General features: G+C 41.0%; 1 protein-coding gene and 1 long non-coding RNA gene across 3 annotated transcripts in view; one reads left to right on the top strand and one right to left on the bottom strand.

Annotated features, from left to right (window-relative positions):
- The window catches only part of LOC129704227 (uncharacterized), a 40,576-nt gene extending 37,903 nt beyond the window's left edge, over positions 1-2,673 (bottom strand). For both annotated transcript variants that reach the window (XR_008724700.1, XR_008724699.1), the window contains exon 1: positions 1,908-2,673. This is a non-coding gene — a long non-coding RNA (uncharacterized LOC129704227). The remainder of the gene's footprint in view (positions 1-1,907) is intronic.
- A 14,030-nt stretch (positions 2,674-16,703) lies between these two features.
- adoa (2-aminoethanethiol (cysteamine) dioxygenase a) lies at positions 16,704-19,719 on the top strand. Its single transcript, XM_055647195.1, has one exon. The coding sequence runs from the start codon at positions 16,961-16,963 to the stop codon at positions 17,795-17,797; it is 837 nt and encodes a 278-aa protein (XP_055503170.1). The 5' UTR covers positions 16,704-16,960; the 3' UTR covers positions 17,798-19,719.
- Positions 19,720-26,620: the final 6,901 nt, after the last annotated feature.

Below are 26,620 nucleotides of genomic sequence, written 5' to 3'. Positions count from 1 at the left end.
TTGAACCTTTGAATCACACCAAATAACCTATTAAAATGCACGTGTTTGAAATATAGAAGGAAAGCAGAGCCCCAAGAAGACCCAACAGTCACAGGGAAAACATGCAGACTTCACACAGAAGGCGATGGAGATTAGAACTGAATGTAGATTTTAGGAATTGTGAGATAGCAGCTCTATTGGCAACACCAGTGTGCAGCCCTTGATGTCCAATTAGCAGTGTGAATCAATATAATCAGGAGAGCAATCCAATTTATGCTCAAAAAGAACGATTTGCCACCTCTGCACATTTATCCCATGGCATCAAACATGAACGTAATGAGACACACAGCACCAGGCCTAAATCAGATAAAAGCATGTTGAGTGAAATAATCATGTAGCAGATAGCACTGAAGCACACATTACCAAACAAGTAACAGATCATCTTGAGGGACATAATTACAGACTGGTACCAGATGACACTGAAATACATACCATATGTACAGAGAAACATGGTAATGGACTAGAGTCAGATGCCAGGCAGATACAGGGTACCAAATGAGGAACTAATTATATGGAGACACACAGTGACAAACTAGAACCATATAATTCTGAAACACAGTACCACACTAGTATCAGATAATACCAACAGACAGAACCAGGGTAGCAGATAACAAAGATTTACCAAATACAGGTTGTTCTGCTTTTACACAATAGATGTGTTCCTAAACAAGCCTTGCGTTATTAAAACAAATGTTATAAAACATCACTGGGGTAAGGAGGTTAGGGCCAAGAGAGCTTCTGACTTGCAATCACGTTTTTCCCCATGCAAGATTTTCAGAAATAAAAAGTCTTTTTAATAAGTATGCCTTATTTTTGTTACAGTAAGCTCGATCATGAAGGCTGCATATTACATTGTTTAATCTGTACAAGTGTCGGTAAAGGTGATTGCTTGTCAATTTCAATGACCACCCGCAGTGAAACTACCAGCTGGGTGATAAGAGACAGTTCTAACAAAAAGTAATTGACCTGATACACTAACATTGCTGAGTCTTTCTCGCGCAAGTTTCCTCAAATTTACTTATCTGATTTGTCAGCGGCTACATTTATTAGGACTGATCACAAAATGGAAATAAATTAAGAATTCTAGTGTCATCCTTGGAAATCTGTCTCGACACTTCTCCTGTGACCCTCCATGATTTTGGTAGCAGAAAGCCCAGAAGTGCACACGATATTCTAAACGCGGCTTCCAAAGATATTTTTAAAATGTCATACATGTGTTTGTGCTAGAAACAGTGAATACAGATGTGAACACAAGGCTAGATGTAATGACAGAAACAGTGTAGGGATAGGCAGTGGATGGATATGATGTGAAGCTATATGCTGGGATTCCCATCTATTGGTAGACCGTTACAAAAGTAGATTGGCAAGGTTACGGATGTTTGATGAGTGGGATAATGCGGAACTCAATGTGGGAAGCAGAGACTATTAAAGATTAAAGATTATGAAAGGTAAGTATTGGAAAGCTGCAAGAATGGACCAGTATAACTAAGGCTACACGTAATGAAGACCTGAATGATGGCACTTCTAATAGAGCAACACTATCTCAGTGCTATAATGGACCATCAGCCTATATCATGCATTCAGACTTCTGGAATGAACTTGAACCCGCCGACCTTCTCTGTTAGAAGTGTGGTTGGGCAAGGAATGATGGATACATTTGCATCTTTCTGTGCTTCAATAATACCTTGTTACATGTTCCTAGGTACATTGAAATGCTTTGATTTGCATACAACCTGGTAAAATCATATAGCAGGCCTCTCCTAGGCAATACGCAAGTGGCGCCATGTCTTCGCACTGACAAAGTTGTAAAAGTGTGTGTTCCAATGATTGATAATGGAGGACAGTGTTTGTGTGCCTTTGTCACTTACCAACTTTAGTACTTTTGTTGCACTTTGTACTCGCTCAGCTGTCTTATTGTCTAGATGTACTTTTCAACATTTTTGACATATTTCGACGCATAAGAAATTGTTCCAACATTGCACATACTCAGCAGACTGCTGCCTTTCAATCTAAAGAAGGGCAAGGACATTTTCGGAAGAATCTAGAATGCAACAAAACAGTACATAGCTCTGGTTACATCTGCACAAAGAAAACTTTCATAAAGAACTATAAGTAATTACAGCAACACAATGCATTGCATGCTAATTTTTGCCAATGAAAGGAAATTAGTTCGCAGTTTATTGAAGATCTCATTGGAAATGTTTCAGGAAAATCCTGACATTCTCTAAACCTGACTTCTCTGAAATGTAAGTCATGCACATTTGAATAGCGATGAATAATGTTACTATTATCCTATGAACTGTTAACAGCTGTAAGGACTATTATAGAGCTGCTTCAAAAAACATCTCCAGTCCACACTCTGCAAACACACTCTGTAGTGACTGAGATTCTGAAATCCCGCCAAATTCCAAAGCAAATAGAATGTTTGAGATTTTTGTTTATTCTGTAACAAAATAGTCTTTCACAATATTATATTAGTCATTCAGGCTTCTGAAATAGCAACTTTTGCTGAAGTAAACTTGTCAGCTAAATTGCACTTAGGACAATGCTTCAGCAATAAACCCCCTTGAGCCCGATAACCTGCACGATAAGAACAAAAGAATGCAGATGCAAGCGTGGGCTCCATGCACGTGCCTCACCAGCCCCCGTCAGCATCCAATAGTTAGTCCTGTACCTCATCTCAACTTTGTCAACTGATCCCCATTTCCTTGATTCCTTTGCATTCCCAAATCTTTCAATCCTAACTTTGAACATACTCAGTAAATGTATATCCAGACGCCTGGGTAGTGAATTGGAGTTTTATAAACTTAGGTGAAAAAAAAAAAATTATTGGATGAAAAGGCTTTGATTCTAGGCTCTGCTGTCCATTTCTCTAATTGGTGAAGAATAAGGAGCACTCTGTTGCTCGATTCCCTCTCCCCCATGGGACCCAGATAACATTCAGTCACAGAGTCACACAGAACGCATACAGACCCTTCAACCAAACTCTTCCATGACAACCAAGATGCCCATCTAAGCTAGTCCCATTTGCCCAAAATTGGCACATATCCCTCTAAATCCTCCCTGTCCATCTGAAAGTCTTTTAAATGTACCTGTCTCAACTACTTTCTCCTGCAGCTCGTTACATATATCCACCACTGTCAGTGTGAAAAAGTTGCCCCTTAGGTTTCTATTAAATCTTTCCCCTCTCACTCTAAACCTATGCCCCAAGTTCATGAATCACCAACCCTGGGTAAAAGACTGTGCATTAACCCTATGTATCCAGCTGTAATAATGAAGCCAGGCACCCCAGAAGCTATGACTCTAGTCTAGCAATTCCCAGCAGGTTCCAGTGATGATGTCAAAATGCCATTCACAGTGCACCAATTACAATGGGTTCTCAAGCTGCCGAGTGCCACAATTATATCACAATGGGATGTTCCCAATGATAACCGCAGCTTCTCACAGAGAGCCTTTTTCCAGCAGTTTCCAGTGATGATGCTATATTTTAAGGCTTTAACAATGCCAACTGTAACAAGTTTTTACTGTTAAAATCCTTCCTGCCAGCTTCCAACACACTTTGATACAACGTTGCAACACAGGAACACTCTGAACATTTCACCTCAATGGGATATCACAGCAAGTGCTTCAACAGGAGGGGGAGGACCAATTGGTATTACAATTGGAACAGATGCAGCAGGCAGGGGAAGTGCAAATAGATTTTTATTAAAAGATTTTTTAGGCTGAGGGAGGCAGGTGAGTGCTGGAATTTTACATTCGGGAACGGGTTCAGTTGCATTGGGGGAACGGGTGAGTGGTGCAATATTGCGTTGGGGGAGCACCCCATTGGGGGAGCAGACCCAACGAGTCTGCACTTGGTCTAGTCTCCAATAAAGGAGAGGTCTACAAGCAGATAGGAACACTGTCACCTGCATATTACCCTCCAAGTTACATGCTATCCTGATTTCAAGATATATTGCCATTCCTTCATCATCACCGAGTCTAAATCAGGGAGCTCCCTAACCAACAGCATAGTAGAATAGAAACAGTACTTTTAGCACAAAAAATACGGGCCAAAAGGCCCATTCCCATGCAGTGATATTCTATGTTCCAGAAGTAAAATCATCAGGTCTATGGCAGTTCAAGAAGGTGGCCCACACTACTTCTACGGAGCAATTTGAGTTGGGTCAATAAATCCTAGCCTTGCCTAGGACGCCAAGATTCTGAAATGTAAATAACTTAAAAAAGCATCGCTGTGGCTGTTGTACCTCATTTTTCAAACGTCCTCAAACATTTGTTCAAATATCCAATTGTGGCACTGGATTTGGAAAATCAAGCATTAAAATCAATACCAATGGTGACACCGCAATGCAGATATACTGGATAGCAAAACTCACCTAATATTGCAATCACTATCAACATTCTGGACCATAGGCAGAACATGGGAATGATGGATCTGTTTCAATTTGATGTTCTACAAGAGGAGGCTATTTGATCTCTCACAACTGCATTGCCTCTTTGAAAGAGTTTATCAATTTGTTTCAGTGCCAAGCCCTTTACCCCGTCCTACAAATGTTCCCTTTCAATTTCCTTTTGTAAAAAATGGTTAAATAATAAATCAAATTAAAATACATTAAATTAGAATTATAACAGGCCTTGCAGGCAAGAATTCAGCTTAATAGTTTGATGTTTATAACAACTTAAAATAGATGATATCCTATAAGTAGACACTGTATAATATAAAACTTTGCTTTGGCCCCGTTGGGAATATTGTGTGCAGTTCTGGTCACCACATCACAGTAGTGGATGCAAAGAGGTTTACCAGAATGCTGCTTAGTTTAGAGAACAGTAGCAGAGGTTGAACAAACTTGGATTGTTTTCTTTGGAGCGTCAGAGGCTGAGAGGACATCTGATGGATGTATATAAAATTATGAAAGGAATAAAAGGATAGAGAGCCAGAGTCTTTTTTCGCCAAGATGGAAATGTCAAATATTACAGGGAATAGTTTTAAAGTGAGAGGGGGAAAGTTTAAAGATTTACGAGGCAAGTTTTTATTTAAAAAAACAGGGTAATAGGTGCCAGGAAAGGGCTACCAGAGAAAATGGGGGAAATAGGTATAATAACATTTTAGACACTTTTACAGACTAATGTACAGGCGGGGAAAGAAGGGATATAGAGCATGTGTAGAGAGATGTGCAGTTTAAATGGATGTCAACAATTGATGTCGGTTTAAGTCATGATCAACAAAACCATCATGGGTTGAAGGACATCATGAGCTGTTTCTTGCTGTACTATGAGATGCAAGCTTATCAAAATATAACAACATTCTTAAAGCTCTGGATCGAGCGTATGGAGCGTAGATGTCTCCTCTGACTTTAATCATAAGAGTCTAGGATCAGGAGGCACAGTTTCATAATGATGGCTAAGTGGTTAAGACTTAAAAGTCAGGATTTTTTCCTCACTTAGAGGCTCATAAACCTTTGGAGTTCTCTATCCAAGGGAGCTGTGGAGACCCAGTCATTGTGTGCTCATTCAAAAACAGATAGAGATTTTTGAACTTATGGGGCAGGTCCTTCGTCTTTCAGGAGACACTAAGCTGAATCCCAATCTGCTCTCACAGAAATACATAGAAGATCTAATGGCACAATCTTGAGGAGCACAGGAATTCTCCCAGTACCCTGGCAAAAATTGTCCACATATTCAAAAATTATCATCTGATCATTCATGACATTCTTCCTCAACGGTCTCGTTTAGCTCAGTTTAAAAATAAATTATGCCTTTAAGGATAATATATTATATGGTGCTCATTTGAAAGCCAAGATCGCATATAAAGAAAATCTTGTTGGTGCCGTTCTTCTGTTGTATTGAAATGTATTGCATTTTTATGCAACATCCATGCTTAAACTATTATTCATGAGTTCTTTTGAACAATAACAAATTGTACGTACAGCATTTAAATCTGCTGAACTTCTGTTTCTGTTCTACATACCAAATAAAAAAAGAACGTGAAGCTATTGCAAATTCAATTAGGCTGAGCATAGGAAATAGTAGGGGGGGAGAGGGCACTTTGTACCGAAAATGTTCAGAAACTACAGCATGAGGAATAAACCAATTTTTCGGAATTCCAGAGGTGATTTGATTGCCCTTGATAGAAATGCAGTATTTAACTAGATGTGATATGAAGGTATCCTGATAAGACTGAAGTTTATGGGTGTCAAGTGGAAACCATCCCAATGGTTGGCGTCATCCCTTGCACAAAGAAAGTTGGTCATGTTTGGAGTAAGTCAGCCATCCCTTACCCACTTTTTGTGATTGAAGCACTTTCAATCTGATCCCCATTTCTGATGCTCAAATTAAAAGCCTTTAATTTTAATAAAGAACTGGCATAGTCATTCACTAATTCTCTTCAGCTTCTGGGCTTGCTATAGACAAGGTATGTTGTTGCAGTAATTAACAACTAGTCACTGTGATTGGCAAAACGAGAGGGTGGCGGATTTCCGCTTCCTGGGAATCCATATTGAGGAGGACCTGACGTGGAGCGTGAACACCACTGCGCTGCTGAAAAAGGTCCAGCAGAGACTGCACTTCCTGAGGGTGCTCAGGAAGAATAACATCACTCAGAGACTGCTGCTGTCCTTTTATCGGTGCTCCATTGAGAGCATACTAACATACTGTGTATGCGTGTGGTACACCAGCTGCACAGCGGCTCAGAGGAAAGCGCTCCAGAGGGCCATTGACAACGCCCAGAGGATTGTCGGCTGCCCTCTCCTTACCTTGGAGGACTTACACAGTTCCCGCTGCACCAAAAAATCCCAGAGTATCATAAAGGACATTTCCCACCCCGGACACTCCCTGTTTGAACTGTTGCCGTCAGGCAGACGGTACAGATCTACAAGGACAAGGATGAACAGACTAAAAAACAGTTTTTACCCCACTGCTATAAAAGCACTAAATGTAGCCGCCAAGGAACGCAGGGGCGAGACATACTAAGGGACTGTGGTACACTGTGAAATCGACAGAAGGATGGAGGGTTGGGTGTTTATGCGTGCTATTTTCGTGATATTTATTTTAGTTGTTTATCTTTTAATATTTTACCTTGTATGTATCGTTAGCTTTTAGAAATGTTTGAACGGTGCACTGACTGGCTGACATTTTTAAATTTCGTTGTACATGGTCCATGTTACAATGACAATAAAGAAACTATTCTATTCTATATTCTATTCTACCATACATAGATTGGTCAACCTTCAGGGATTTGTGCCATAGTTACGAGAGATGTCTTGTAGATTAGCAAAGCAACAGTCTTATATATTCAGAGTCACAGAAATAATACATTAAGATAATCACACAAACTCTTCATTGCCATGCCTAGGTTAATCGTGTCTCACTAACAAGACAATCCATCAGAGTTGACAGTACATTGTCAAAGCCACAGACAATGAACTACTCAACATTGACTCCTGACTACTTTAATACAAATGGCACTGGATCAGGCAAGGATAAGGAAACCTCTGAATTATCACTTACTACCCTCCCTCACCTGAATTGACCAGTATTGTAATCAGCCCAGCCGAATAAATACTAAAATAGCAGGTCAGAAGGTGGGTACTCTGCATCTACAAGGCACAAGTTGGGTATTGAATGTAGACTATTCAAAACACAAAGTGCAAGAGTAACTCAGTGAGTCAGGCAGCATCTCTGGAAGACATAGACTGGTCTTGACTGAAGAAGGTCCTGACACGAAACGTTGCCTAACCACGAGCCCCTGAGATGCTGCTTGACCCACTAAATGGCGAATTTTCCAAATCCCCTCCAAAGTACATTGAGAGAAAATGGAGTCAACATTTCAGGTTTATGATCCTTCATCCAAATAGATGAAAGGTCAATGAATTATCACATTAACTCTATTTCTTCAAAGAAGTGTCCCCCTATTAAACATTGTTTGAATCATTTTTATTTCTAATTACCGGAATGAACTTTGGTATTCTTGTTTTAATTTTGTTTCCTGGTTTCAATCTTGGAGTGTAAAATAACCTTTAGACTTTACAGATAGAGCACAGAAACAGGCCCTTTTGTTGGCCAACCAACAATCATCCCGTACAATAGCACTTTCCTACATACTAGGGACAATTTACATTTATTACCAAAGCCAATTCTCCTACAAACCGGTACGTCTTTGGAATGGGAGATGAAACCAGAGCACCCAGAGAAAGCCCACACGGTCACAGGGAGAACATACAAACTCCATACCGACTGCACCTGTTGTCAGGATCGAACCCAGGCCTCTGGCACTGTAAGGCAGCAACTGTGCCACTGCGCTGCTCTTGAATTCTAGATTAATTTAGAATTTTCTAGATTAATATTCTATAACCTTTAACAATCTTAGATCTCAATGGAACATAATCTCTCAGCTGTTTCCTTTACAGCCTAAATCGGCCAATTCACTTCGGTCTATCCTTCCAATGCAGATCCTCAATACTACAACAAACCCTGGTGACCATTCACTGTACTTTGAATGACTCTCTTATTTCCATACAACTAGAACTACTATCACAATTCAAGATAGTCAGATTATGGAACCATAAAGTTCAATCAACATTTCACTCTGACTCATCAAATCATCAGACGACTAGATCGGGTAGAGGCAGAGTCTCTTGCCCACAGTAGGTGAATCAAGGACAAGACGACATAGGTTTAAGGTGAAGGGTAAAATATTTAATAGGAATCTGAGGGGTAACTGAGTGTATGGAATAAGCTGCCCAGGAGGTAGTTGAGGCTGGGACTATCCCAACGCTTAAGAAACAGTTAGACAGGTACATGAATAGGAGAGGTTTGGAGGGATACGAGCCAAATGTGGGTAGGTGTGACCAGTGTAGCTAGTTGGATGATGAGGGTAAGTTGGGCCAAAGGATCTATATCACTCTATAACTTTGACTCATGCTCCAGTTACACTGTTCAACATCTCACAACTTTGTTGATATCCCATTGCATTGGTTCAATAAAGGATTTGTGTAAAACCCATGAATCAGTCTACCACCATATGATAAATGATCCCTTGCAATGAATTGGCGGTGACACCTTTAGTCGTTTGAAGCTAACAGCTATGTTTACTGAAAGAGATTACCACAACTCCCCTACAAAGCCCGAGTGCTTGGTTGTATCTGTCCAATTTAAGGTGAGCAAAGTGGGAAATATACCAGTTTTAAAGAGGTTATATGGCCATATTTGAAGATGGGCCTTGTTATGCCCTGCCCATACTATACGTCACAATTGCTCGAATTAAACTCTACCTGCCATTTCTCCGCCCCTTTCTGTAACTGATCTATATACCACCAATCCTATAACAGCTTCCTCACAATTCAATTTTGGTGTTCATAAGTCATAGGAGCAGAAGTAGTCATTTGGTCCATGCAGTCTACTACTCTGCCATTCAATCATGGCTGACCTATCTTTCCCTCAACCCCATTCTCCCACCTTCTCCCCATAACCTTTGACACCCTTACCAATCAAGTATCTGTCAATCTCTGCCTTAAAAATACCCAATGACTTGGCCTCCCCAGCCCTCTGTGGCAATGAATCCCACAGATTCACCACCCTCTAACCAAAGAAATTCCTCCTCATCCTCTTTCTAAAGGTACATCCTTTTATGATGAGGCCATGCCCTCTGGTTCGAGACCCTTCCACTAGTGGAAACTGGTGATGTCTTCAAACTTCCTAACCGATCTATCTTCATCTACGTCCAAATGATTTATAAATAACCACAAACAGGGGTCCCTGCACAGATCACTTCAGAATGCCACTGGTCACAACTTCCAGCCAGAATAACACTCTTCCACCACTACCTTCTTCCATAGGTAAGCCAATTCACAATCCAAGCTACCAAGTCACAGTGGAGCCTATGCATTTTAATCTTCTAGATCAGCTTAATCTGGAGGACTTTATCAAATGCTTTTCATGAAGAACATGAAATGCCTTAGTAAAGTTCATGTACCCAACACCCACTGCCCTACTCTCAATCACCTTTGTAACTTGAAAAATCTCGATCAATTTTGTAAGACATGACTTGCCATGGATAAAGATATGTAGGAAAGAACTGCAGATGCCGGTTTAAATCGAAGGTAGACACAAAATACTGGAGTAACTCAGCGGGTCAGGCAACATCACTGGAGAGAAGGAATGGGTGATGTTTCGGGTCGAGACCCTTCTTCAGATAGATAAAGTCATGTTTGTGGTTCCTAATTATCCCATTCTCTTCCAAATTCTTTTCTGAAGAATCCTCTCCAATAGCTTCGTACCACTTAATTGAGGCTCACCGTCCTATGATTTCCTGGGTAACCTCTAGTTTCCTTAAACAATGCAACAATATTGGCTACTCTCCAGTCCCACGTCTGTGGCTAAAGATACAACGATCTTCGTTAAAGTCTCTGAAATCTCCTGCCTTGCCTCTGTCAATAACCTGGATAGATCCCATGAGGCCCTGGTGATTTTATCCAACTTAAAGAGGTCCAAACGCCACCTCCTCCTTGATATCAAACTGTCCTAGACTATTAGTATACCCCACACTGATCTCATTATTCTCCATGTTTTTCTCTTTGGTGAATATAGATGCAAATACTTGATTAATACTTCATCTACAATTTATGACTCCAAGCATAGATACCTTATTTTATCCTTGTTGGAATTGTATTTCAACATTTTTTAAATGTTATTAAATATTGGAAATATTCACATTTTTCACATTTGACCGATTTGGCCAAGTCAAATAGTGTAGTACAGATGGTATTAGTGATTGTGAGCAGCGCTTGTTCTGGCCTCTCATGTGTTGGAGTTGGATGTGATGTGATGGAGCAAATGTTCAAGGCGTCAACCATCGGTGCAAACACAAATTTTGGAGGCCATTGTCATGGGGACAGTTCATTCCAGCATTACTACGCATGGGTGTAGGATTTGTGGTGGTGGTGGTGGTGGTGGTGGGGGGGGGGGGGGGGGGGGGGGGGAGGGGGGAGGGGGGAGGGGGGAGAGGGGAGAGTATCCTATTCCTGTTGTAGAGTCTCAACCTGAAACGTCAACTATCCCTCTGCCACCACAGATGCTGACTGACATTCTGAGTAGCTCCAGTGATTTAGGCTCTTCACTGAAGATAAGTTAGGTTAAAAACTAAGAGGGCAGGACAGAAGGTGACAGAGTCTCGAACAAGGTGGCATAGTAACCAGATAAAGGAGCAAAGGTACACAGGATTTTTTTTCTAGAATGCTCTACCTTGCAGTGTTGTGGAGGCTAGATCACTGGAGAAATTTAAAGAGGAGGTGGTAAATTGTTGAAAGATCATGGAATTAAGTAGGACATAAAAGAGTGATTGCGTCATAATCGCTTAAAAAAATGGGGACCATCTTGCTTATTTTCCTTGTGTTCCTGTTACTTCCAGATCGCTGTGCCTGGAACCAAGAGCTCAGTGTATTTTTTGAAACAAAGATTACACCACTTTTCTCTTCCTGGTGATCTTGTAACCGCCGGCACCAGCAGTGACAATTTGTAACCATATACCATTTTAGAAATAAGTAACCCTTCTAAGTGCTACCAAACAAAAACTGACAAAGCACAGGGGAAGCAATAGGATAGGTGTTAGCAAACTAAGTTTTAAGCATTTTAAAGAACAAGTAGAGAGGTGGACAAGTTTAAGAAGGAAAATCTAGAGTGCAAGTTATATACAGCTAAGGACCGTTGAATCCAATGGCCTGACATTCTACGAAAAACTGTTTAATTTCCAGCTAAGAGTGATTCACTGCCAGGCAAACATACGGTCACTTTATATCAACAGTGGTATTAACAAAGCATATGTTTCACATGTGAATCTGAAAATATGCTGAACTTTATCCAGCTAGAAAGCTAGATCAGTAACAAAAAGTCTTGGTCTTTAACCCACATCTTTTGTGCACCTGAAGAAAGATCTTACATTTGCAGTAAGTAATGCAGTGACTCACATTTTCAGACACTAGCCAGAGTGACAATCCCTTATAAGTGAATCACTTATAATGCAATTCGCATGAAACATATTTGTGCTTTAATATATTGCCAAATTTGAATATTTTGGCCTTTTAACTTCGCCAAAGCACCCAAACCACCATTTGCAGTAAGTAATGCCTTTTAACTTCAAGCCAAAGCGCCCAAACCACCATTTGCAGTAAGTAGTGCCATTTAACTTCAAGCCAAAGCACCCAAACCACCATTTGCAGTACGTAGTGCCTTTTAACTTCAAGCCAAAGCACCCAAACCACCATTTGCAGTAAGTAGTGCCTTTTTACTTCAAACCAAAGCACCCAAACTATCATTTGCAGTAAGTAGTGCCTTTTAACTTCGCCAAAGCACGCAAACCACCATTTGCAGTAAGTAGTGCCTTTTAACTTCAAGCCAAAGCGCCCAAACCACCATTTGCAGTAAGTAGTGCCATTTAACTTCAAGCCAAAGCACCCAAACCACTATTTGCAGTACGTAGTGCCTTTTAACTTCAAGCCAAAGCACCCAACCCACCATTTACAGTAAGTAGTGCCTTTTTACTTCAAACCAACCATATTTTCATTTTCAAACCACGATAAGGGGACTCACCGTTGAGTAGACATGTGTTCAGTGTTATTCAGAGCTCAGAGAGACGTGACCCTCTGGCTTCCTCCATCTTGCAGAGACTGAGTGAGGCACACCACTTCCTGGTTTTATAGTCCCTCCCCCTCCCTCCAGCAGGGGCAGCAGAGAGAATGGCAATTTAAAAAAAAACATTAATATCTCTCTGATTTTTCATCGATGGGGGAAATCCTCTGGTCCAGGAAGGTGGACGTGGGCTCTGAGCGAGGTGGCCAAAAATGACGGGCGTAGGTGGCAGCGTTCTCTTGGAAATCGCACCACAGTGGGCCAAAAGCGGTCAAGATCAGACTTTTAGAGATAGATAGATAGATAGATAGATAGATAGATAGATAGATAGATAGATAGATAGATAGATAGATAGATAGATAGATAGATAGATAGATAGATAGATAGATAGACAGACAGACAGACAGCGGACAGTGGAGGCCAAATCACTGGATGGATTTAAGAGAGAGTTAGATAGAGCTCTAGGGGCTAGTGGAGTCAAGGGATATGGGGAGAAGGCAGGCACAGGTTATTGATAGGGGACGATCAGCCATGATCACAATAAATGGCGATGCTGGCTCAAAGGCCCGAATGGCCTCCTCCTGCACCTATTTTCTATGTTTCTATGAATATCCACACCACGGGAAGAAGTTTCTCCGGCTGTCACCAGTTTCTCCTGTCTCCTCATGGCAACTGGCATTGGTATTACTTTATTATTGTCACACGTACAATACCGCAAAAAGTTTTGTCTGTGTGCTATCTAGTCCAATTATTGTATACTGTATGCGAGTACAATCAAACAAGTACAAAAGGCAGTGCACAGAAAAAATTACTAGTGTAGAATATGGTGCAGCATTAAACCATTAGTTAGAGAGAAAGTCCAAGGTCCATAACGAGGTAGTTTGGAAGATTGGGACTAAACTTATATTTCAGTAGTATAATAACAATAGTTAAGGAGCTGTTCCTGAATTCGGTGGTATGTGCTTTCAAGCTGTTCTGCCTGAATTATAATTATGTTATGAGGCAGAGTGAAGCTTAGATGGAGTCAATCGTGGGGAGAATAGTCTGTGTGATGGACTGGGCTGCTCTCTGCAAATTTTTTGCAGTCTTTGGCAGAGCTGTTCCCAAACTGAGCTGAGATTTATCCCAATAAGATGCTTTCTACAGAACATCTGTAGAAGTTGGGAAGAGTTTTTGGAGACATGCAGAAGTTCCTTAGTCTTCCAAGGAAGTGGAGGCATTGGTATGCTTTCTTGGCCATAGTTTCAATGTGATTGGTACAGGATAAATTGTTGGTGATAATGACACCAAGTAATTTGAAGCGCTCAAACATGCACCTTTGATGCAGACTGGGGCATGTGCAGCACCTTGTTTTCTGAAGTCAATAACTAGGTCCTTTGTCCTGCTGACATTGAGGGAGAGGCTGCTGCCTTGACACCAGGTTAGTGGCCCCATAGCAGAAGCATCCACATCGCAGAGCTGGAAACTGGAAGTATCCGGAGCTAATTCTGCTACCACTATCATCTATTGTGACAAGTGATGGCTTCTACTGATTGTCGCCGGAAGCTTGCGTCCTTTTCAGGACGGACGATGAAAGTGAGATCAACATTTGTAACAAGATGGACACGAAAAGAAGAAGACCACGTTAGTAAGCTGTACTCCATCTCATCATTGTTTGAAATCCTGCCACTGCTATGGTATAATTTGCAAACTTGTAAATGGAGTTAGAGCCCAATTTGGCTACAGTCATGAGTGTATAGCAAGTATAGAAAGGGGCTGTTATCACAGTCTTGCGAGTCCACAGCACCAGAATAGTATAACAAAAGCCTCACACAAGCAACTGAAATTCCGATGAATTACATTTTAAAGTACATAGAGAGAGAATAGCGACCCTTAGGGACCAAACCAGTCATCTTTGGGAGGAGCTGAAGAGATGAGCAAGGTCTTCAATGAGTATTCTCCTCTGTATTTACTGTGGAGAAAGACTTGAAGACAAGAATTTAGGACAATTAATGGAGATGTATTAAGGACATCTGTATTAAGGTTGAGGGGGTATTGGGCACCCCAAGACATATGAAGGTAGATAAATCTCTCGGGCATGATCAGATAAATATGGGGACACTAGAAAAGAAATCAATAGGAGCCCTGACGATGATATGAATCATGGTGAGGTGCTGGATAACTGGAAGGTGGCTAATGTTGTGCCACTATTTAACAAAGGCTGGGAACTACAGACTAGTGAGCCTAACATCTGTGGTGGATAATTTACTGGAAAGGATTCTGAGGGATAAGATACATATGCATTGGATATACTGGGGCTGATTAGGGATATTAAGCTAATATCAAATGTCAAAAATTGCACCAGCCTATCGGAGGTGCCAAGACATGATTAGAGCCTCAATGATAGACACACAATGCTGGAATAACTCAGCGGACCAGATTGCATCTCTAACTAATTTCAGGTCATCCAAGTAAGATTGTTTCATATTTGTTTCAGAATGCTTCAATCTATAGGGAGGTTTCACGGCAGTGGGGTCACGACCCATGACCCGTACTGTTGCTACGCTACTCCAAATGGATTACACGCGATGAACTGCAGGTAGGCACTTACCATTGTTTCCAGCGTAGCGGGCCCGTTAAAACCCGCCGAAAATGTCAATTTTTGCGCTGCAAATAATTATGGAAATCGGGATAAGCGTGTGAGACATTTATCCTACTTCAGAATTCCAAAAGTGAGGAGAAATGACGGTAGATAGAAGTGAGAGCTGAAGGGACAACAACAGACAGAGTGCTTAGCGAACATTGGCCGTTTGCTCACGGCATTTCATCAACTAAGGCATTATTTGTGTTTTTTCTTGATTTCTTTGGCATCTAAAAAGTTTCAGAAGTGATAAATCTGGCTGTAAATTTTTTAAATCGCCCATGGTTCTCAAGTGGGTTTTTACATACAAAATGAAAACGCATCTGAAGAAAATTTTACAGCCAGATTGATCACTTCTGAGACTTTTTAGATACCAAAGGAATCAAGAAAAAACACAAAAAATGCCTTCCTGTTGATGAAATGCAGTGAGCAAACGTGATAATTCCCAATATTTTCAATTACGATATCTGCACAGCCAATGTTTCCCAAGCACTTTAGCTGCTGTTGTCCCTTCAGCTCTGCTTCTCTTTATCTTCATTTCACTTCACTTTTGGAATTCTACAGTTGGGTACATGTCTCTCACACTTTCCCCAACTTCCACAATTTTTTTTCAGCGTAAAAATTCAACATTTTGGCGGTTTTTAACAGGTAGGAAAGTACGCGTTTCTTGCATTAATAACATATATCGGAAGTGACGGATGTCCTCCAGATGGATTGAGCGGCACCGAGCGTCAAGCCCTATGACCCAGTGACCTTTATTTCAGTACTCTTAAATTTTAAGAAAGTTATGGGCTTTTGACTGTCCTTGATCACAGCTTTTGAGTTAAGTCAATGGAAAAGCAATAGGGAAGAAGCTAATTTCCGAGTATGAAAATGGCCATAACTTTTTTAATACTGAAGATATGGAAGTGAATTAGGTGCCAAATTAAACTTTTTTATGCTTTATCTGATGGGAATACATTTTTTAAATCTCAAAATTTTGTAACATTGCTACCTATGTGGTGAAGTGGAGAGATAAAGAACAAAGAATGAATGATATGCAGAAAAAGTAACGATGATAAAGGAAACAGGCCATTGTAAGCTTTCCACTGACTGGTTATTTTAGCACGCAACAAACGTTTTTCACTGTACCTCGGTACACGGGAGAATAAAACGAAACTAACTGCAATGAATGAGAGATTATTACTGCAGCCGACTCCTCCGGCGTGAGGCGCCTCAGACTCACCTCAACAGGGACGCGCTGCGGTGTAATAACGGTTTCCAGCCAGTGCTCGTGGGTTTAACGTCACGGCCAAGGTGGTGGACCTGTGACCCGCGGGTACGCGCGGGGCGTGACGGGAGTTGTAGTTCCCGTTGTCTAGGGGGAGGTGCACGCCCATCCGACGAGCGTTTGTCCCTGTGACGCACTAGGTGGGGAGGGGACTGGGACTGGGACTGACACTGACTGCGCGTGCACGCGGCTGCGAGCGAGCGAGCGAGGGCGCGAGCGCGTCCGTTACAGGCGGGCGCCGGGTCAGTCGGTCGGCGGGAACTGATCGGATCTTCGTCCCGCCGTTCGCGTTGCTGAGGCGGCGAGAGTGAGAGGGGGAAGACCGACTCACCCCCTCCGAGGAGGAGGAGGAGAAGGTGGAGGAGGTAGTGGAGACTGAGAAGGGGGAGGGAGCTGAGGTACTCCGGACCATGCCTCGGGACAACATGGCCTCCTTGATCCAGAAGATCGCCCGTCAAGCTCGCACCACCTTCAAAGCGCTGCCGCCGGCCGACGCCGGCAGCTTCCAGGCCAATCTGGCCAAACTGAGCAAACTACTGGAGAAGATCCAGGCCGAGGATCTCAACCTGGGTCCCCGGAGGAACGGCGGGCCGCCTCCGCCCCAGCTCGGAGCTCACCAGGGACCCCCGGTCACCTACATGCACATCTGCGAGACCGACTCGTTCTCCATGGGGGTGTTCCTGCTGCAGAGCGGCTCCTGCATCCCGCTGCACGACCACCCGGGCATGCACGGCTTGCTCAAGGTGCTCTACGGCCAGGTGGCGATCAAGTGCTTCGACAAGGAGGAGGTCGAGGAGGAGGAGGAGGAGGAGGAGGACGAGAACGAGAACGAGGAGGAGGCGGCGGCCGGATCTGGGGCGGACGTGCAAGGCGTGCAGTTCAACCCGCCGCTGTTGCAGTGCCAGCGAGCGGCGCTGCGGAAGTCCCTGCGCAGGTCGAGCGACGTGCTGAGCGAGGCGAGCGACCCATGCCTGTTGACCCCGGTGCAGGGCAACATGCACCAGATCGAAGCGAGGGACGGGCCAGCCGCCTTCCTGGACATACTGGCGCCTCCGTACGACCCGGACGAGGGAAGGGACTGTCACTACTTCAAAATGCTGCAGGTGTCGGGGAACGCGGGCGATGACAGCCCCGAGTCGCCGCAGCAGCAGCCGTCGCAACCCATCTGGCTGCTGGAGGTGCCTCAACCAGCCGACTTCTGGTGCGGAGGGGAACCTTACCCTGGTCCCAAGGTCTCCCCTGACTGAACGGCTGGCAGTTCTTGCTTTCAGACCATCACCATCCATGGTGTCTTTATCTCCTTCCTCTCTCTCCCTGTACAGTGATGAATTATCAATGTGCTTTTTACAAATTCGGCCTTGTTTTTGCATCTTTGTCCAAGTAATAGACACCCCAAATTACCACTGAAGAATAGGAAGCTTTAAAGCCTGGAGTTTCTTGGTAAAACTGAGATATTTGTGTGATCGTGCACGCATCTTGGCTTGCCCAGAAGTTATTTCAATTTAAGGTCTGGCCTAGCACTTAGTGGCATACATCCTACTACATATATTTACCAAAATTTGGGTACTACTTGCTTATTAAACGTTAATCACCTTATACAGACTGTATTAAACACTCATTTCTCTTGCCCACATCATAATTAATTTATTCAAATGGTTGTGTATACTTTTAGTTTTTCCCAAATATATAGAATGGGAACAGACTATTTTTCCAGTAAGTACTTAACACCACTGGTAGCACACACTGCTAACAATCAGACTTTTTGGATACATTGGATCCAGTGGTGTTTCCCTCGTTAAGAACCATTGAACATCTTTAAAGTTGTCATCGATCTAAACATTTGGCAGACACCAGAAAATGCAGGCCCACAAACTTGGAACATTTTTGTCATTGTCAATTATAACAATTGCATGCAGAATAATCCAAGCAAAAATTCATTATCTTCATTAAATGTACTTTCAGCTGAATCTGACCGTTTTAAAAAGAAAGGAAAAGGGCATATTGAGAGGTTAATGCTCTAATGGTTGCCAGCATGAGGCCCTGTGTTTGTATTAAAGGTTACTGCGATGCCACACAAGTGAAGAGTGCATTCTCTCATAACGATGATCTCAGCACATTGGCAGCAGGTTGATTCAAAGCTCTGTGTACTTGGATAGTATCTGGGCATCTAAGGTAGTGGAATTGATGAGGGAATTTTATATGACCAGTAAATCACTTGTGATCTTACACATCATATATGTTTTAAAAACCACTTCCATTTAAAAATATATAAAACCTTTTGTTGGATAGTATTTAATTGTTATCAGATCCATTATTCAATAGCATAATCAACAGATTTGATACGATTCGAACTTGAACCTGTGAAATTCTTCTTCATTATAAGTATTTATAATGGACAAATACACTATCTTTATCTAAACTGGGGCTGGATTTTCTTGTATTCTGCTGAGTTACTCCAGTTTTTTTGTGTCTACTGGTCGTAATGCATGTCCTAATACTTTAGAAAAGCTAAACATGGTCTTATGAAGAGAAACAAAGCCAAATAATTGCTTTATAGCATAAGAAACAACTGTAAACATTAGGTTCAACATGGCCATAATTCTCAAACATAGCTTAAGATTTAGTATATCCATCCATTATTTGACAGTGCACGATAAATACTCAATACTCATCTCAGGAAATGTTCCTTTCAGACCCTTTTGCTGAAAGACTTCTTTCTAAAACTTAACAGTCTCCAAACTAATGAAAAAGTTTATTTTTACTGTATTATTAGTTATGTTTTTAATCACGGTGCCCTTCTTGGAGGGGTACAAATATTTTGCTGTCCTTGACGATGCAGAATCTGAATTATCATTTTTAAAAAAAGTTTCTGAAATATCACCATGTAGTTTTGCATGCTATGGGATTGTAACCGATCAACCAATATATTAGCTGAACTGCAGCAATCTGACATTGCAGGTGTGAAAATGATTTCCTGTTCATTTCATTCATGTGTGAAATTTGATTTCTGATCAACTTGGAATCCAACTGGTTTGTCCAGATTTCAAGTAAAAATCATTTAACAACTTGTATTATTATTTGGTTGTACCATTTCAAAAGTACATGGGAGAAGACTATTCAAAATATTGGAAAATATTAAGAGCAATAAAACATTGTGTGATTTTACTAATGCTGTATTCTGCAGTGTAAATTCTTAAACTTTAAGCATGCAAAGCAGCATCCAAAATCTAAGATACACGCCTATTTCATAATTAAGTTCTCAAATAATAAAACTTGCACTGACCAGATTGGGTATTTCTGGAAAGTAACGAGTTTTGGTGCATAAAGACTGGAGATTTTGCCCAAAACCATTTGAGCTGTGCACATAAACCAGAAGCAGTGCTGGATAAAAGAATCGTAAAGTATGAGCTTGCTGTAACCCATGCTAAACAGCACATTTAACAATGAGAAAGCTCACACTATTCTAATGTACACATTTGTATCATCTTAAAAGAAGTTCAAGGCACTGGCAAAATTACCTGCCTTATCCTTGCTCTCCTTGAATAAAGATGCCATATTTGCATTTGTTTTCCAGTCATCACTTATCTCATCTGTGGCAAGATAAGATTTAAAAATTCTGGTATTTTCCTTCATCTTCCCCTCCAATCTTATTTTGAGCACTTCAACCACTGCTCACACCTTTGCCCTCCGAATTTATTTTTTACATACATCCTTACGCATTTTGCACTCCTGTCGGGCCTTTCCTGTTTCTGGTTCTCCATACCTTCCATCAGCTATCATGTCTCACCACTACATACTGAACCTAGTGCAGTGTTCCTGTCTCATCTGGTTGTCTTTCTTCAGCCTGCATTACACCTTTCCATTTATTGTACCATCCATGGCAAAAGTTTCAATTGTACCATCTCTTGATAATGAATGTTCTCGCAGAAGTCTTTCAATGCCGCTATATCTGAAAAAATATCATGGAAAATACTGGGAAGTCCTGAAGGATAGGAAAGATGGTATGTTAGCATCAAATTTTGTTCTCACCTGAATATAGTTGCATAATTTTACAACTAACATTTCTAATAAGTATTTTACATACAATTAGTTTCATATTTAGTGTTTATAGAATGGACCAGAATAGCTACAAACAAGAAGAATGGACAACAACTCATGATGTTATCCTGCTAGGCACTTTGCCCCAAGCACGTATCATCCACACCCATTTTTAAATACCATGGGGTGAAACAAATGCGTTTCTTTCATCCTTGTTCTTCATCATGGCCTGATAGAGATTTTAAAGTTTCATCTCCTTGTGAGCTGACATGAAGTTCTTTAATGTGTTCTGCCTTTCCGTCATATTATCCCTCAGCATTTCTAATATATTCAATCTCGTGAAGAAACTTTGTTGTCAATAAGCAGAAGAAATTATTTGATTTTGAAAATGGATAGACTGCTGGTAGCTTCAGCAAGTGAGACTATTATGCATGGCTTAAACTGCTAGTTGGCACAGTCGGCTCTGTTTTATTTAAGGAACACTTGTGAAAAATCGTCAGGCCATTGTGAACCTTAGCTGGTAAGGGACTGAAACGGTACTTACATGGATCATGTACACGGACTTTAGCTTAAAGGCAGAAAATCCTATTTGTGGAAAAGAAACAGGACGAACCCTTCTGGTCGAAGACTCTTTGTATTTCCAGCATGTTCTGTTCATATTTTGGATTTCAAGCATCTGCAATTGTTTTGACTTTACCTTAATCAGGTATTTATTAGGCTATGTCATAAATTTAAGTTTTAATTTAGCACATTTCAAACATTGTCTGATAATTTAAGAATCACCCAGCAGTCATTACTATGGACTGGTTATGTTTGTTTGAGTCAATGAGAGTGTAGTCTAATGGGCCTGTCCCACAGGCGATTTTTCAGCAGACTGCTGGTGACTGTCAAGTTGATAATGGAATGTTGATAATGGTACAATTGAAGTTTCCTTCCGTGCCGTGTGGATTTTTTAGACAGTGCTTCCCCCGCTTGCCCAGTCTAAAAAAATCACATGGTGCAAAGCCAAGGTGATACAGACACACACCGCGATGAATAGGAAGGTTGACTGTAAAAATACGGCTAAAGCACTCCCTACAGTAAGTCCTTTGAAAGAGGGAGGAGAGGGGGGAGAAGGAGTGAGACAACTTTTAAGAAGCCAGAGACACACGGCTGAAGCTCGGTGGACATTTAACATTACCGGTCAGTTATCCTTGGTTCTGCGAATTACTGCTTTTTTTTCCCAATGAGCCAAAGAAATTCACCAGTCAGCACCGGCTACAACCTCCGAGAACCTTCAAGCTCCTGGCAACCCATTAGGACCTCCTGGCGACCCACCTATGACTCGAGAATTCTCGCTACTCTCCATGGTGGTTTCATTCTAGTCGCCGTTAATTTTCAACATGTTGAAAAATTCACGGCAACTATAATGAGGCGGCGACAAGTTACCAGAATATGGGAACTCCTCGCGACCATGAAGGCAACCACCCGCAAACATGTGGCGACTGCATAGTCTTCTGCAGTCGCCTAAAAAGTCGCCTAAGTGGGACAGGCCCATACTGCAACCATGTCAGGAAAAATCTCCGTTCCGATAAATGTATATTGGAATTGCACTATTCTGTTTAATTTAATAAATAAGAATACAAATTGAGACAATTATAATGGTTTACATTATTTTCAAGATGGTCACTTTAAAATAACCCGTTTTCTCTCTCCAACATCACTGCTTATTTACATATGCCTAATATAGCCACCTGTTTATATATAATGGCCTTCTCCCGAGTATTACTAATTGACCCAATCAAACCAACCATGTACTTAAATAGAAGATCAAATCTAAAAAAATAAATAAATGTTTCTGCTAAATCAAGAACTTCCTTGATGGCAAATGGTTCTTATTGGGTAGACTAATAAGGGGAGAAGACAACATTCTGTGGATAAAGGCTTAGAATATATGCATGAAAGGCGGTATGGTGGCGCAGTGGTAGAGTTGCTGCCTTACTGCGCTTGCAGCACCGGCAACCTGGGGTCGATCCCGACTATAGGTGCTGCGTGTACAGAGTTTATACATTCTCCCCGTGACCGCGTGGATTTTCTCAGAGATCTTTGATTTCCTCCCACACTCCAAAGACGTACAGGTTTGTAGGTTAATTGGCTTAGTATAAGTGTAAAATTGTCCATAGTGTGTGTAGGATAGTATTAATGTGCGGTGATCGCTAGTCGATGTGGGCCGAAGGGCCTGTTTCTGCGCTGTATCTCTAAACTAAACAAAGATGATGGAGATCTAAATGAGGTGTTGATTTGAATACCTAGTCTATTTAAAAGTCTTGATTTATGAGTAAATCATAATTACCAAAGGATGAATCAGCCCCAACGAACAAGTCACTCAAAGCAATTAACATTGAACTATAATCTGACAATAATTGGTTCACATGGATCTGGCATGAAAAGGACTGTTGAGAGTTCTGAGAATTGATTGAGGATTTCAACGTCCAGGGAATTAAAAGTTGGAGCAAGTTATTTTCCGCAACATCAAGCGTGGGTTTAAACAAAGTAAGTCCATTATTAACTTATAAAAGTCTAAGAAATGGAGTTGGGATAAATCTTGAAAATGTACAGTGCCCTCCTAATGTTTGGGACAAAGACCCATCATTTATTTATTTGCCTCTGTACTCCACAATTTGAGATTCGTAATAGAAAAAAACCACATGTGGTTAAAGTGCACATTATCAGATTTAAAAAAAGGCAATTTTTATACATTTTAGTTTCACCATGTCGAAAATAAAACTGTTTGTACATAGTTCCCCCCCCCCCCCCCCCCCCCCCCATTTCAAGGCCCATAATGTTTGGTACACAACAATGTAATGTAAATGAAAGTAGTGATATGTTTAGTATTTTGTTGCATATCCTTTGCATGCAATGACTGCTTGAAGTCTGAGATTCATGGTCATCACCAGTTGCTGGGTGTCTTCTCTGGTGATGCTCTGCCAGACCTGTATTGCAGCCATCTTTAGCTTATGCTTGTTTTGGGAGTTAGTCCCCTTCAGTTTTCTCTTCAGCATATAAAAGGCATGCTCAATTCGGTTCAGATTGGGTGATTGACTTGGCCACTCATCAATTGACCATTTTTTAGCTTTGAAAAACTCCTTTGTTGCTTTAGCAGCATTTTTGGGATGAACTGCCAGCCAATAAGTTTTGAGGCATTTGTTTGAACTTGAGCAGATAGGATGTGTCTATACACTTCAGAATTCATTATGCTATTACTATCAGCAGTTGTATCATCAATGAAGATAAGTGAGCCAGTACCTTCAGCAGCCATACATGCCCAGGCCATAACACCCCTACCACCATGCTTCACAGATGAGGTGGTATGCTTTGGATCTTGGGCAGTTCCTTCTCTCCTCCATACTTTGCTCATGCCATCACTCTGATATAATTTAATCTTCATCTCATCTGTTCACAAGACCTTTTTCCAGAACTGTGGTTGCTCTTTTAAGAAGTACTTGGCAAACTGTAATCTGGCCATCCTATTTTTGCGGCTAACCAGTGGTTTGCCTCTTGCAGTGTAGCCTCTGAATTTCTATTCATGAAGTCTTCTGCGGACAGTGGTCATTGACAAATCCACACCTGACTCCTGAACAGTGTTTCTGATCTGTCGGACAGGTGTTTGGGGATTTTCCTTTATTATAGAGGGAATTATTCTGTCATCAGCTGTGGAGGTCTTCTTTGGCCTGCCAGACCCTTTGCGATTAGTAAGCTCACCAGTGCGCTCTTTCTTCTTAATGATTTTGGTAAGCCTAAGGTTTGGCTGATGTCTCTAACAGTTTTATTCTTGTTTCTCAGTCGCATGATGGCATCTTTGACTTTCATTGGCACAACTTTGGTCCTCATGTTGATAAACAGTAATAAAAGTTTCGAAAGGTGATGGAAAGACTGGAGGAAAGACTAGGTGTTGAGAGCTCTCTTATATCTGCATTAAGGAGGCATTTAAACACATCTGAGCAATTACAAACACCTGTGAAGCCATGTGTCCCAAACATTATGGTGCCCTGAAATGGTGGGGCTATGTATAAACACTGCTGTAATTTCTACATGGTGAAACCAAAATGTATTAAAAATGGCCTTTATTAAAATTTGACAATGTTCACTTTAACACATGTGATTATTTTCTATTAAAATTTTCAAATTGTGGAGTATTGAGGCAAATAAATAAATGATAGGTCTTTGTCCCAAACATTATGGAGGGCACTGTATAGAAAATCTTGATCTTACCTGGTTGAGGCTTAACCTTGAATAGAGCGAAATGTAACATGCTTGACAAAAATATATACGTTGTACACATTTATATAATGTATACAGAAGGTTTTATTGAAGGAAGATGCAATGTATGTTACGCCTAATATAACGTTTGAGGAGCAGTCTGAAAGTTTTTAATGGGGAAAGAAAATAGCAGAAATATTTTCAAACAATGATATTGAATGATGTTATATAAAGGATAAATATTTTCCTCAACAATCTTCTGACTCAGTGGTGAGGGTTGTTCGATAATTAAATATACAATCTACTTGGTTTAAAAATAACTACTCATGTGACACAGCTTGTACTAGTCAAAAATTATCAGATTTGTAAATGTACTCTTGCAACAGGAGAAACATACCTTTCTCGTACATTCTTGGTCAAAAGACTGGAGATTCCAGATAAGAAGTTCAATGTACAGAATATCAGAAATGTACAAATTTTTTTGTGCCTTCCACCACAGTGATGAATGCTGTGGTGGATGTTTATGTTACATGTTGTGTCCTGTTTATGCATTTTATTATTTTGTTAACCCATCTTTATGCTTTGTATGGAACTGATTTTTAAATTATGTAAAGCACTTTGGGGTCAATGAAAATTGACTATAAATGTGCTATATAAATAAACTTATTATTATTATTATTATTACAGGCATTGTTTTCCAAATTTTCATGAGGAGAAAAGAGATTGCAGCTTATGAGGACACCAAATTACCACCAGAATATTCCAAATGCAGCATTGTATTGATTTTTTGTTTTAAATCACACTTATCTAAAAATGTTTGTCCCACATGAATTGTGGGTTATCTTTCCCTTTTACCAATGTTAGTGGAAAACGTAACAGAGCACCAAACAGGTTTTCCTGCTATACTCTCACCAACGTCTACAATAAAAACAAAGCAATAGAAAAGAAAGATGAATCAGGTGATCCAATGATTGTGGACCACAATCTTTGAAATGAGATGAGGCACTAAGAATATGAAAAGAGGGCCTGAAAAATCTCTTAATTGCAGCTTTGGAATAAGAAATGTTCTAACATAGAGTATTTGGTGAGAAGTCCATATGTTCTTTTTAAAAAGCAAACAGCTATGGAGCGGTTTTAAGAAAAGGAATATAAAAATATGTGGTGTTGCATTTTTGTTTGTCAAACCAGGGTAGGAACTTCATAGTGAACGATTGCGCCCGAGGGAATGAAATAGAGCAGAGAGATCAAAGAATACGTACTTCATTCCATGATAGAGGCATTGCAGATAGGTAGTGAAGATGCTGGCCATAATCAGTCAGAAAATTGAGTATAGTAGTTGGGATGTTATGTTATAGTTGTACCAGACTTTGGTGAGACCGCACTTGTAGTATTATGTTCCGTTTTGATCGCCTTGCTATCGGATGTTGCCAAGACCCAAGACCCGAGGGCCTGAGGTACAAGGAGAGGTTGGCCAGGCTAGGACTTTTTTCCTTGGAGTGGAGGAGGTTGAAAGATAATGTAATAAGAGGTGAATAAAACCATGAGGGGAATAGATTGGTTGAATAGTTTTTTTCCCTAAAAGTCAAGAACTGGAGGACATGGGTTTAAGGTGAGATTGGAAAGATTTAAGTAGGAATCTGATGGGCAATCTGTCCACACAGAGGGTGAAAAGTGTATGGAATGAGCTAGCAGATTAAGTAATTGAGACAAATACAATAACTATTTAAAAGACATTTGGAAAGGTACATGGATTGGAAAGATTTAAAGAGATATCAGACCAAGTGCAGACCTGT

The sequence above is a fragment of the Leucoraja erinacea genome, chromosome 15 (assembly GCF_028641065.1).
Source record: "Leucoraja erinacea ecotype New England chromosome 15, Leri_hhj_1, whole genome shotgun sequence".
In the NCBI taxonomy this organism is placed as follows: domain Eukaryota; kingdom Metazoa; phylum Chordata; class Chondrichthyes; order Rajiformes; family Rajidae; genus Leucoraja; species Leucoraja erinaceus.
Note: the sequence above shows the minus strand (reverse complement) of the source record. Positions and strands in the feature narration are given on the sequence as shown.

What these genes read in the sequence shown, in the direction of transcription:
- adoa (XM_055647195.1), top strand. Translation starts at nt 16,961, where the DNA reads ATGCCTCGGGACAACATGGCCTCCTTGATCCAGAAGATCGCCCGTCAA.